The sequence below is a fragment of the Chiloscyllium punctatum genome, chromosome 38 (genome assembly GCF_047496795.1).
Source record: "Chiloscyllium punctatum isolate Juve2018m chromosome 38, sChiPun1.3, whole genome shotgun sequence".
NCBI classification, from domain to species: domain Eukaryota; kingdom Metazoa; phylum Chordata; class Chondrichthyes; order Orectolobiformes; family Hemiscylliidae; genus Chiloscyllium; species Chiloscyllium punctatum.
The window spans coordinates 14827515-14841714 of NC_092776.1; the positions used below are offsets into that span (position 1 = coordinate 14827515).

Below are 14200 nucleotides of genomic sequence, written 5' to 3' on the forward strand. Positions count from 1 at the left end.
AGAGGAGGGGCCACAGTACAAGAGTAATGGGGTGGGGGATGGAAAAAGTTATTTGAGCTCAGATGCCAGAGAAATATGATAACAGGGAGCCAGATGGCTAGAGTTCGATGAACTGGGGCCAGTATGGAGAGGTGAGGGGTAGCAGAGGAAAGCCAGATATGGTACTTGTGTAGGATATTTTATACAGTATAGGGATCAGACAGATGAAGGCATGGACAGCAATCACTATTGGGAATGTTCAAGAAACCAGAATTTAGCAGAGTGCAGATATCTCAGAGCGTATTGGACTTAGAGGAGTTAGAGATTAACAGTGGTCAAAGACAGGGAGGAGCCAGTGATTGATCCCCCATTGCCTTCTTTCTTTAAATCATGAGCAAAGTATCAACCTGAGCTGTCTGACATCTGCCATCTGCTGATACTGTGTTTTTGGATGATGTTGGTGGGGGTAGCATATGGACAAGGTAAACAATTTGTAAAATATCAAATGGGGCAAATCACTACTTTTTGTACATTACATCCCGTATAGAGACAGAAGTGGATACTGAAATATGTGAATATTACGAGAGAAATGAATCGGTTGCTTCCATCAAGTAAAATGCTTTTCATCCAATTCACATTGTGGAAATATACCGTTTTTAATGCTGAAATGACAAATAAGCCTTATGTTATCAGATGATGAGTTTTTAATGTAGTTCTGTTGCTACATTATGAAAAAGGACAGAGAAGCACAAGAGACAATGCAGAGAAGAACTACAAGAATAATATCAGAAATGCATTTGTGATTTCAGCATGAGAAAATGTGTATTTACACAATGTGACTTGGATGATAAGCATTTCATGTAATGGAATCATTCTATTCATTTCTCTCATAATATTCACATGTTTCCATGTCAGCTTCAGTGCATGTACAGTATATAATGTACTAAAAGAAGTGATTTGTCTCATTTGGTATGCATATCAGGGAAAGACCATCAGGCTGGTTCTCTTTTCTCTTGATAAAACTAACAAGGCTGAAGTGTGAACTACTAGAGATATTTAAAATTATAAAAAGTTTTGATAGAATGTATACTGACAAAAAGATTTCCCTTTTGGAAAGAGCATAGCTAGACATTAATACATTCATAATCACCAAGAAACACAACCAATCAGGAACTCAGAAGAAACGCACCTATGCGGATAGTGGCGAGAGTAGTAGAGAATAACATTGATGCTTTTAAGGGAAAGCTAGACAAGAATAATTAGGGAGAAGGAAATAGAGGATTATGATGATAAATTTAGGAGAGAAGAGATGAGATGAGAAGTGGCTGGAGTGGAGGATCCACACCACGTAGACTGTTTAGGTTGAATCACCTAATTTTGTGCCATAAATCCTATGCACACATGTACAACTCCTAATAAGAAACACACCAAATAAAATACATTTAACAGGAGTGAATCTCCAATCCTCACTCAGTAGCTCAAAATCACTTACCCACCACCACTGATAACATGTGATTCACTGACAACAAACCGACAGACATCATCCTGATGGCCAGTGTACACGGAGACAGGCCGTCGCTGAAAGCTGACACTGTTCTGTCTTAGTGAATATGCTCGGATATCAGCTGCTTGGGAGAGGTAGAGCCACTGATCATCAAGTTGTAACCATGGCAATAAACTGAGGACAAATTAGAATGATCAAATCAACTCGGGATAATTTCACTAGAATGTTGCTGAGTGTACAGACATGTTGTCAAAGCTTTTCATCTCACATTCATCAGGACACATGCAAGAATGCCAAATTTCAAATGAATACAGACAAAATAACTGCTGGAATCCAAAGTAGACAAGGAGACTGGAAGAACACAACAAACCAGGCAGTATCACGAGGTGGAGAAGTCAATGTTTTAGGTATATTCATGAAGAAGTTATCTGGTTTGCTGTGTTTTCCAGCCTTCTGCTTGTCTAAATTTCAAACAAACAAACAAACAAACAAACAAAATGATCCGCTAGAAAGGCAAAGTAAATCCGAAAGTTGAACAACAGGTTAAGAGCCCATTTCACTCCCCTACTATGCAGTGGCAACACGAGTGATATTTTCCACCAAAAGGATGCAGCTGTCAATCTAAAATGACGTGCTGCTATCACACAGTTAAGCAATGTCGTCAATGCATTTCACTGCAAGTGCAATGCCAGTTCATTGGTTGTATGTCTCAATCAAATCAAACAGCATTTTCTCTGTTTGTAAAAGGCAGGATACAAAACATATTCATCTACCATATGTTTGCAAAACCAAAAACAAAAGTGATTCCGTGATTGCACAGCAAATGATGCCCAATCCTCAATGCACTAGCGTTAACACTCACAATCAATTTAGTTTGGTAATAAGGCTTGTAACATTACTCAGTTACACTTGCTAGAAGCGACATGCATTCATATCCAGGAAGCCATTCTCTGCACCCTTACACCCTTTTGGAATTACTCAGGAACTTGAAGATCCTATAGTTCCCTGTCGCTTCCTCCATGGCAATGCCTCAGCCAGAGTAAACTTGCCAACTAATAAACAATCTTTTTTCTCCTAAAATACAAATCACAATGGTTTGAAATTTGGCATTCCAGCTTTTATTCTAATAAAAAGAGACCTAAGGGGCAACTTTTTCACACAGAGGGTGGTACGTGTATGAAATGAGCTGCCAAAGGGTGCGGTGGAGGCTGGTACAATTGCAACATTTAAGAGGCATTTGGATGGGTATATGAATAGGAAGGGTTTGGAGGGATATGGGCTGGGTGCTGGCAGGTGGGACTAGATTGGGTTGGGATATCTGGTTGGCATGGACAAGTTGGACGAAGGGTCTGTTTCCGTGCTGTACATCTCTATGACTCTAATTGCAAGATGGAAAGCTTCAGTAACATGTCTCAACTTTTCAGTAGTATTCAAGTTTTGTACTTCCAACTAACTACTTACAAAGTCAGAAAGTGTGATGCTAGAAAAGCACAGCTGGTCAAGCAGCATCCGAACAGCAGCAGAGTCGACATTCGGAGCTTATCGATGCTGTCTTTTCCAGTTGTGCTTTTCCAGCCTCACACTTTTTGACTCTGATCTCCAGCATCAGCAGTCCTTACTTTTTCCTAACTACTTACAAAACAAAGGCAGTTAAACCATTGAATCCTTTTGCTAAGTGGGGAATAAAAAGCCCTGTTTCACTCACAGGTTTATGAAACAAGCAGTGACAAGTGTGCAATGACAATTCTCCACAAAGTCATTAACATACAAATTGTTATTCTTTTAAATATCAGCCTGTCAAATATGGCTCTCAGCACAACCAACAGAATAGAAATGCCAGTAAATTGAGACAGTGCATTTTCTGCGCAAAGTCACCTGTTGTACCTGCCCTGGGATCCAACTCTGTGCTGAACCTGACCTGATGGGGATAGAGTAGAAACAGCTTTACCTTGTATCTAAACCCAGGATGTACATGCCCTGGGAGTGTTTGAAGGGCACAGCATAGAAAGACTTACTCTGTATTTAACCCCACACTGTACTTGTCTTGTAAGCGTTTTAACAAGGTTACGTTGAGAAAGCTTTGCCATTCTGCCCTTTGCTGATTGGTTGCTCAAGATCATACCAAAAGGTAGTCAGTGCCTGAAGTACTGAGATACAGTATGCATCATCATATTGAGAAGGGTTGAAAGAATAAAGATACAGTGAAATTACCACATACTTGTACCTCCACCTCAGCAAAATTTCCTGGCGACACCTTCCACGTTTCCAGTTCTGAGAGAACTTCACTCGCTCTTTGAGCGCAATTTGGGGAAACCTAAAATAGTCAAGTACAGAAAGGATTTGAATAACTGCAGTAGTGTGGTCAGAGACAGTTGAGGCAGTCAGTGTTGGTAGATAACAACCTCAGAAGCTCACCTTACACAATTCATTTCAACCCCAATCATCCCTTAATATTAGCATAATTGAGAGAGGAAGCATTCCGCAAGCAATAACTTGTCAATTTTGTAGCACCTTTAAATGTAATAAAATGTCCCAAAGAGTTTCACAGATGCATTAATAAATAAGATTTAACACTAAGCCACATCTGATGATATTAGGGGAGGTGTCCGAATGGCTTGATCAGAGGGTAAGGTGGTAAGGACAGTCTTATAAAAGAAAGAAAGTTAGAGACAAAGAAGTGTAGCTATGGAATCCAAGAGCTAGGGTCCATGCAGTTGCAACTAGGAGACCATTAGGGATAGCAGATGCTGGAGAAATCAGAGTTGATAATGTGTGGCACTGGAAAAGGCTCAGGTCAGGCAGCATCCGAGGAGCAAGAGAATTGATGCTTCGGGCAGGACCCTTCTACAGGATGCTCCTCTTGGATGCTCCCTGACCTGCTGAGCCTTGTCCAGCATCACGCTTAATTAACTCCACACAGTTGTAAGCTCAGCCGTCTGTCATGAAGTGATTAAAAGCTGGGATGTTAAACAGGTCAAAATTGGACAGCTCAAATAGCTTCCTTGGAAAGTTGTAAGGGTAAAGGCTTTTGCAAATATTGGAAAGGATAAGGACACAAAGATTTAGGATAAGGATGAGAATTATAGGTAGAATCCTTTTTCCGAAACCAGCTGACTCAGAGGGTTTTTGGAATTTTTCGGATTTCGGACTAAGTGATAGTTTCACAGTGAAATTAAAAAATCTTACTGAACATAAGACACACCTGTGAGTGCTACAAGTGCTGAGACAGAATTGACACCTGCCAGTGCTGAGCCACGCTGCCACATCACATCTGAGTGACGTGGGCCGAGTGAGTGTGGAGTTGGGTTAACTGTTTGCACGCCAAACAACCTTGTTATGGAGAAAAATCTTCACGAAAAAATACTTCGGATTTCAAAACTTTCCAGATTTCGGATAAAGGATTATGTACCTATAATTCCTTCGTTCACAGCCAAGAGATCACTGTGTATATGAGTAATGGGTGAACATGACTTTTTGTGAGGAAGAACACGGACTGAAACTTCAGATGGCCTCAAGTTGAGTGGATAGAACAGAGGAGGTGATCAACCAGATACGTGTTTGAATAATCAAGTCTGTATATAACAAAGGCATGGATCACAGAATGGAATCAGAACAAAGCTAAATAATTTCACAAGGAAAGAATACCAAGTGCCAATTCTCAAGGTGAGAAACGGACTGGCTGACATAGCCAATTTAAGTTTTGCTCACTCATTTCCAAAAGCGATTCAGACTGACAGGATTAAATCTGTAGCAGCCCTATCTCTCTTATTGTAATATTTCAATGGGGCAGTGCACTGGAAATGAAGCCCCACTGTACCCAAAAGTTAAAAGGTTTCTCCAAGTACGCAAAATTCTCCCAGGGGTTACCTCAGTTTTAAGGCCTAGGTTAACAGAAACCAGGTTTCTATACTTAAGAGTGACTGTTTATGATGACTAAATAGATTCTAGCAACAGGTAAACAACTATGAACAACTATGGTGACACATAGCTCTACTGGTTAAAATTCCAGGACCCTTATAAAATCTTATCTCTGCACACATACAGAAAAAAACAAAATGGTGTTATGTGTGGAACTGTGAAGGCAATTCAATGGCCACACAGTACACGGAGATGATCCTTTTGCTTATCAGAACTTGCTGTTTGTCATCTCTCTTCTCCAAGTACTTTTCATGTCTTTGTAGGAGGTACAGAACAACTGGTTCACCAACTGCAAAGTCCCTTAGCTACTGGCCAAAAGTTGCAGCTTACAGCAACTGGGTAAGGAAAGAATAGAAAGCTTTCTTCAGGCCTTTGGTTTTTTTTAAACTGAGAAAAACACCACCTCAAATTCTGGAGATTTGAAGACTTTTGGCCACAGTATACAAACCTACAAAGATGTTCAGCTACCTTGGAGCCAATCACAAAGCTGACAGCAGACAGAAGGCCTTTATCATCTACAAATGTTCACCACTCCACAGACCAATCAATCAATCTGCTCACTGCTGACCAAATCTCACTTTCTACCCACTTCCCTGTGTCAGTTCATCTGCAACTAACTATCCCGCACTTGCTGAAAAAGCAGTAACCTAAAATTCACTTACAATCAGTACTGGTAATTTGTTTTTAAAAAAGTACAGCAATTCTTACCACAAGCCTTGGTTTTAAAGCAGTCCTTTTCCATTTCAGCACACGATCAAAAATATAGCAAAATAAAAAAAAGACTTTACACCATAGAACAGCTAAAATCCCAACAGTAATATCAAACCATCAAATCTGCAGGACTCAAGAAGCACTCAATTCACTGTAATGCAGACCACACCTGACATGCAAATTTCAGCTTGGCTCAGTGATACCAACTTTACTGGAACCAGAAGATGATGGGCTGAAACCCAACTCCAAGAGAATGCTGATTGGTTTCCCACCGTGTAACCTAGAAACCTTGAGTTCAGCCAAAACTTAAAAATTTCCCAACTTAACTTGCACCCAAGTCTCATTCACCCATGATGGCTGTGCCTTCAGCCACAATGACCCTAAAACTCTGGCATTTCCTCACTAACCTCTCTCCTGCTTTAAAGACATGACTTAAAACCTACATCTTTGATAAGCTTATGCTGTCTTTGGCTCACTGTTAATTTTTGTCTGATGCTGCTCCTCTGAAATGCTCTGAATTTTATAGGACATTAATGACTTTGTGTAAATGTACCTAGTAGCTGTGGAAGCTTGAAGATCCTTGCGAAAATCTCTTCCTTCAAAATTATAAAAATCAGATCAACTAAACACTCAGCTCATTTTTTATTGGTGAAATTAGGCTGTGGGGAAATGCCTGCCACATCACCCTATACTGGTGACTGCATATTCAAAATAATGAAGTGCATACAAATATCAAGATGCTTCCAAACTGTGCAGTATGGTGTTATACAATGTAATCCTTTCTTTCTCACAATCATAATGGCAGAGGTAAACTGATTAACAATTATTCTCATTGGTTTCCTGTCTTCCCAGCAACTAAGACCACCACCTTAAGCCTGTAAATATTGAGACAATTCACTGCTCATCATACAAACATGCTGAATGTTACAGCACATAAGAAAATGCATCTGTCAGAATACAAGAAAATAGCACATGAGCAAAAAGAGTGCGAATTCAGACACAGCATCCATAGCTGTGATTCCACATTCCATGCATAAGGTCTCAACTTTCTGCACACTATTTCTCGATTCTGCGTAAAGCAGTATTGGCAAAATCAAGAGGAGGAAGAATCAAGGCTACATGAAAAGTTAACTAGTAAAACACGCCCAATACAGTCAATTCTGCTATAATACAGGGTTACATTCTCATGCAACCCTGTGTGAAGAAAATTGCGTAATAGCAGCACCATTTAAACTAATGGGGCCAGAATCGCGTTATAACCAATACACGCTTTAAAAGTTTGTGCTTTAAAAACAAACAGTGTCCCCAATTCATCAATCAGGTTATAGCAAATTTGCATTAATGAAACGCACATTATAGTGGAATGACCTGGACATCAAGCTCTTTGGACAAGTGGGGAGAAACCAGTTCACATCTGTCAGAAGTTGACTCAAGAATATTTTCTTCACACATGAAGTAGTTACAATATGGAAGGGCGTCCAAGTTTAGTCGTCTGCATTGAAGCTATTAAAATCTGGGATGCTAAACAGGTCAGGATTGGAGAGCTCAAAAAGCTTGCTTGGATAGTTATAAAGTTAGAGACTTTTGTAAGGATAGGAAGGGATGAGAAGATGTAAGGATTTAGGATTAGGATGACAATTTAATATTGAGTAATTCCTTAGTTTGGAGCCAACAGATATCGCTGAGGACATGAGTAATGGGTGAACAGGACTTTGTGAGAGGAAGGACACGGACTGAACTTACAGATGACCTCAAATTGGATGGATAAGCAAAAACTTTGGAATAATTTTACCAAGTGGATTATTGTAAATTCAGTGAGGATAGGAATCTCATGATGACTGTAATTTTTTTTTCCCCCGAGATACAACATCTAGTAGCTAGGACATATTAATTGCAGTTAACTAGTTAGGGCTATTGTTTGAATCAGAAAGCCATAGATTCAAGTGCTACTCCATAGACTGGAAATCAACATCCAGGCTGACACTCCCAATGTAGTATTGAGCAGCCTATTATCAAAGAAACATTAAGCCAAAGCCCTGTCTACCCTCTCAGATGGATTTAAGAGATCCGATCACACTATTTCAAAGAGCAGGGGAGTTCCCACTGGTGTACAGGCCAATATTAATCTCTTAAGCAGCATCACAAAACCATTTACCTAGAAATAGTCAGATTGCTATTAGTGGAAACTGCTGTGCACAAACTGGCTGCATCATAATAGTGACTATACTTCAAAAGTATTTAATTGGTTATTAAGTGTTTTGGGAATCCCAAATAGTTCTCAAGAAATGCATGTCTTCTCTTTTAAAAAAATTGGGTCAAATGACCTTCCACATTCACATCCAGCTGTCAACACATCACTGAAGAAAAAGTATGAGTAGATATCCTAGCTGTTGTCAAAACTCATTTGTCACAAAGTTTTGGGTGAATGTATAACAGTTAAATCACTTGTTAAGAGTTAGCCTCAGAAGCTGCATGGACACAATAGACAAGGTTAAAACAATGACTGCAGATGCTGGAAACCAGATTCTGGATTAGTGGTGCTGGAAGAGCACAGCAGTTCAGGCAGCATCCAAGTAGCCTCGAAAATCGACGTTTCGGGCAAAAGCCCTTCCAATAGACAAGACTAACTCCAGATTCAATTTATGATTGTTTTGCTTTCAGTTAGGGTTTGTCTCGCAACATCTATGAACAGAGAAGGAGAGATAAAATGTCAGCTTAATGACCTTTTGCCAGATCTTCATGAGTGTTTCCAGTTTTTATTTTGGATTCCAGCATCTTAAGCATTACAGACAATGATGCCTTTTTCAAGTAATGCCAATGTAAAATGTGGCAGCCAATTTGAACCCAGTAGGATTCTGCAAACAGCAAAAAGGACAATAAAAGACAGATTTGCATTTCTATACCACATTTCACTAGTGAAGGGCTTTACAGATAATGAAGCGTTTTAAATGTGGTCATTGTAGTGATGCAGATCAATAATCAGATTATCTGAAACTGTGCTGGGTAAAGGATAAATATTGGTCACAATATATTGCAAACTTCTTCTGCTCTTCCTTGAAGTAATACCAAGAAATGTTTTATGCCAACCAGAGGACAAAGAATGTTTCAGTTCAATTTGTTTCATCAAACACATAGCAAATCTGTCAATGGCACACTTCCTCAGGACTGGCACTGGGATTGTCAGCTAGATTTTATACCTGACGTTGGAGGGGATCATGAACCTATAACTACGCCAATTCAGAGATGAGTGTTATCCTTCAAGTCACAACTAGCACTGGCAAGCAGCACTGATAAGACTCCCAATAAAATACAACGACCAAAGAAACTGACACATCTGAAGTACTCGCAGTCAATAATGGTCTCCTTATTATGGGAAGGAAGTAAATACATTGGAAGCAGCTCAGAGAAAGTTCCGAATTAACTGATTGACTAACGTGGAAAGGTTGAACAAACTAGGCTTGCCTTTGTTGGAGTTAAGAAGTGTAAAAATTGACTGGATTGAACCTGCTAGATCCTGAGGGATCTTGATAGAGCGTATGTTCAGAGGACGTTGCTTCTTATCTAGAACTTGGGGTCACTGTTTAAACATAAGTGGTCACTAATAAATAGGGTCATGAGTTTTTGGAACGATCTTCCTCAATGAAGGTGATGGAAGCACAGACTTTGAATATTGTTAAAAGCAGAAGTATACAGATTTATGCTAAGTAAAACAGATCATATATAATCCTATCAAATGGCTCAAGTGGTCCACCTGTGCTCCTAATTTGTACAGTCACATGCCCAAAGGTCAATGGGAAGTGATGAAAGCTTCTTCCCTGATGCACATAATGCCTGACTCTAGTCATAGTCCATGCTCCCTTGTGAGACGCGGTCCTCTGGAAGGAAAGGGGACAGTATACCAACATTTCCAACAGAAACATGTCCCAATACCTTAAGAACAGAAAAGAAAAAACTGAAAAGAAATTTATACAGCATTACATTTTTTTTGTTTTCTAAGATTCTCCAATACATCCAAATGCAAGATAAAACACCTATTAGGTCAAAGTACAAAAGGTCGGCAGGCAGCTCACTTATTTTAAGCAGTTACCATTTGCTGTTCTGCAGAAACAAATGTGAGACACATGTTCACCAAACACCAGACTGTAAATCAACTGCTGCGTAAGGACGAGAGCAGGAGGCCCAGGGCCTCGAAGGACAAACTACCTTCTTGTCACATTTCACACATCTCACTGCTTTTCTGCCTCTCTTCCTTGAAAAGGCTTTACATTCTGAAGCAGCATCAGATACTCTCTCATCTCCCATCACCCACCCTACCACCACCCATTTCTTCTCCTGGTGTCACAAAGGATTGTGGGAACTTGAATACTCACCCATAAACCTGCACAGATTTCAAAATGTTGCACTCAAAATAGCTCAGAATTTCCTGGCTCTTGACAGCTACTCAAGTGAGAGTTGATACTTAACCTGGTCACGTGCTGTTAAGAATCCATTGAAGGTTTATTCCAGTCTAACTGCTCATTCACCTCATTGCAGGCTCAACTAAAAAATTATTATTGTTAAAGTTTGACAGTTTGGCTTAAAAGAAAAGCTTTCATTTCTACAGAATTTCACTATCTCAAATCTATAACAGCAAATGAAATACTTTTGAATTTAAGTCACTGGTGTAATTTAGGCAACAATGTGTACAAAGCAAGATCCCATAAACAGCAATGTGACAATCAGCTGACCATCTGTTTTAGTTATTTTGCTCAAGGAATAAGTATGAGTAGGGCACAAGGGAGAATTCCTTTGCTCTTCGAAGTAGTGTCATGTGTTTGCAGTTGAGAGGGAAAACTGGGACAACATTTAATTTGTCTGAAAGATGACACCTTCAACTCTTCAGTACTGGCACCAGTGTTTGCCTTGATCTGGCTATCAAAACCTGGATCTAAATTTGAGCCATGGCCTTTTCCTCTCAACAAAACAGTTTCAGAAACTACCAAAATGAGGGGATGAACTGGCAACCTACTTCACTGCTCCCACGTTCTGGAATCAGCTTCTTTAGAAGGTATAAGAAGTAATTATATCCACTTTCCTAACTGAAACAAAAACATAGCAGCATAACTAAGCTTAACATCACAGAAAAAAGGGAGGAACTGGGCCACAAAACTGCTTCTCACCACTTCAACAAAAACCATGAGTTTTACTGTGCATTCGCACATCGGGAGAAAGGAGCCTATGAATGGAAGGAGAAAGGAGGAGTCGGGGTAGTAGACAGAGAGACAGTCGAGACAGGTAATCAAAAGCGTTTGGGCAGAGAGAAACTTAAATGCAGCAGAACAGCTCAGTCAGGGAGTTCCTGACTGTAAAAATGAGGCAGATGAAAACTCCCACACAAAGCTGAGGATAAGACATGAAGGCCAATGCTCAAGGAGACAAAGTAGATGTCATGCAGGAGCAGATTGCAATGAGCAAGAGGAGGAGAGTTGGCTGGTGTGAGGTCTGGAAGAAATCTGCAGTAGACAAAGATTTTAAAATTTGATGTTTGGGCATAATGTAGGAGTGCATGTCAAGATGCAGATTCTTAAACAAGCTAAAACATTTGTAGTTGTTAAAGTAAGGAAGCTAACAAGGAAGATGTTGGAGAAAAAAAAATAGAAATTAAAAATCTTGAATTTCTAACACCTATAACTGCTTTACAGCCAATTAAGTAATATTGAATTGGAGTTGTATTAAACCAAGTCAAAGTCATGGATAAAGCTGATCACAGAGCAAGGGCAGAGGCAGAAGAGGATCAACTTGCAAATCTTTCTGGGAGAGTTGGGACAGGTAATCACAAGCACATAGGCGGAGACCTTTGAAAGCAGGGTGGCAGCTACAGAGCAGATAGAGGGACATGGGGAGAGAGCTGGGCCCTGTTACTAAAGACAAAATTCAACAGCCCGAAACATCGGGCTTTTTTTCGAAACATCGACTTTCCTACTCCTCGGATGCTGCCTGACCTGCTGTGCTTTTCCAGCACCACTCTAATCTAGACCCTTAGTGAAGAATACATCTGGACTAGAAATCTCAGATTTGAACAAAGTTCCAAGGTTATACATCATCTGTTTCAGCCTGATTGAACACTCAGAAAGCAGACCATTGAAAGGTTTTCCATTTCCACCTTTAGTAGTAATGCTTGCTACCCAAAATGTAAATTTCTCACGATCTCCACATGCCTCTCTATTTTTAAAAAGCTGATTAAAACACGTCTCCTTCACCAAACTTTTGTGGGAGTTTAAACTCCCACAAAGACGCTGTACTTGTACCTGCTGTGTTCAGTTGGCCAAGAAACACCAATGCTACATTTATTTTTTAAGCCAGTCTTGCATTATTTAAAATTGGCCATAGTGGCTGAAGTGGTTGACAATTGGCTTCAACAACATTGGGCTAAAAGAGGAAAATAAGCCAAGGAATCTGTTCATTGTCCAAAGACCTCCACTGAAATACACACACATGGATTTGGGAAGAATCAGGGAAAGCTGCAGTTGCTATGCTTTCCACTATTAAAATACCTTGAACAATCTCTGCGTAGAAATGAAAAATGTGGCAAGTGACCAATGGTGGCCTGTCCCAGAGATGTGGTGAAACTTGAAAGGGTTCAGAAAGGATTTACAAGGATGTTGCCAGGGTTGGAGGGTTTGAGCTATAGGGAGGGGCTGAATAGGCTGGGGCTGTTTTCCTAGAGCATCGGAGGCTGAGGGGTGACCTTGTGGAAGTTTATAAAATCACGAGTGGCATAGATAAGGTAAATAGTGAAGGTCTTATCCCCAGCATAGGGCAAGCCAAAATTAGGGGGCATAGATTTAAGGTGAGAGGGGAAAGATTTAAAAAGGACCTAAGGGGCAACTTTTTCACGCAGAGGATGGGGAGTGTGTGAAATGAGCAAGTGGTGGAGGCTAGTACAATTATAATATTTAAAAGTCTTCTGAATGGGTATATGAATAGGAAGAGTTTAAAGGGATTTGGGCAAAATGCTCTTAAATGAGACGAGATCAATTTAGGATATCTGGTCAGCATGGATGATTTGGACCGAAGGGTCTGTTTCCACTCTGTACAGCTCTATGACTCTGTCTTTAGTAGGGAGAGGGGGAGAAAACGAAAGAGTAAAAATGTGCAGCCCTTATTTTCAAAACTGTAACATCCAAAATGCTGATTATAATCTGCACCTTTCTCTTATAACTTAAAGATGTTTAAGATTGTATGATTAAAGGATTTGATATGGTAGATAGGGAGGAACAATTTCCTCTGGTCAGGGGAATCCAACAATATGGGAGCAGCATCATCAAATTAGGGCTAGGCTGTTGAGGACTGGTGTCACAAAGGATTGTGGGAACCTAAATACTCTGCTCTAAAACATCGAAGCCAAGAGTCAACTAAAAATTTGAAAACTGAGATGGTCAAATTTTTAATAAAGTCAAAATATACAAGCTGGAAATCTGAAAAAGAAATAAAACACCTGAAATGCTCAGCAGGTCTGGCGTCATTTGTACACAGAACAGAGTTATCATTTTAAAAGATAAGATTTTTGTTGAGCAAGGCTATTAAGGATTATGCAACCAAGGCAAGCAGTAAGAGTTAAGGTACAGATCAGCCAACTGAATACTAAAAGAGGCTCAAGGAGTGAATACCTCCTCCTGCTCCTATGTTTGTATTTCAGTCCATAACACAATCCAATTTGAAAAGACAGGCAGTGGCCACAAACCCATGGATCAACACAGTATCCAAGGAAAAGGTAAAAGAAAGGTAAAGTCGCTATAATCCCAAATGACCATAGGGCTGCTCTCCGAGAGTGAGTGAGTGAGTGAGAGAGAGATGACTAGCAGTGAGTTTAACCAGAGGGTCACCTTGCCTCAGGTGAGGGACGAGTGAGAAGGCTGGACGTTCATGGTAACCGCAATTTCCAAATACTTTTACCCTGTAAACATGCAATCCTGGTGTCGCAGGACTTAGTGGCATTTGCTGGAATTTAACAATATGGCAGTACACACCTTTCAACTCAATAAAACAGTTCAATGCTTCTCTCCTTTACTGCACCCCACCCCCAAACCCTTGATTTCTTCTTTGCGC

At 40.1% G+C, this 14200-nt stretch overlaps 1 protein-coding gene across 3 annotated transcripts in view; it reads right to left on the reverse strand.

Moving 5' to 3' along the window:
• Positions 1-14200, reverse strand: part of fbxw4 (F-box and WD repeat domain containing 4) — a 146170-nt gene that overhangs the window by 118748 nt on the left and 13222 nt on the right. Inside the window, exons 2-3 of one of the 3 annotated variants that reach the window (XM_072557233.1) lie at positions 3708-3797; positions 1472-1657 (exon numbers count right to left, since the gene is read on the reverse strand). In XM_072557233.1, coding sequence (XP_072413334.1) covers positions 1472-1657; positions 3708-3797 — 276 coding nt within the window. Of the gene's footprint in view, positions 1-1471; positions 1658-3701; positions 3798-14200 lie in introns of all 3 variants that reach the window. The other 2 variants (XM_072557232.1, XM_072557234.1) reach the window with 2 other exon arrangements.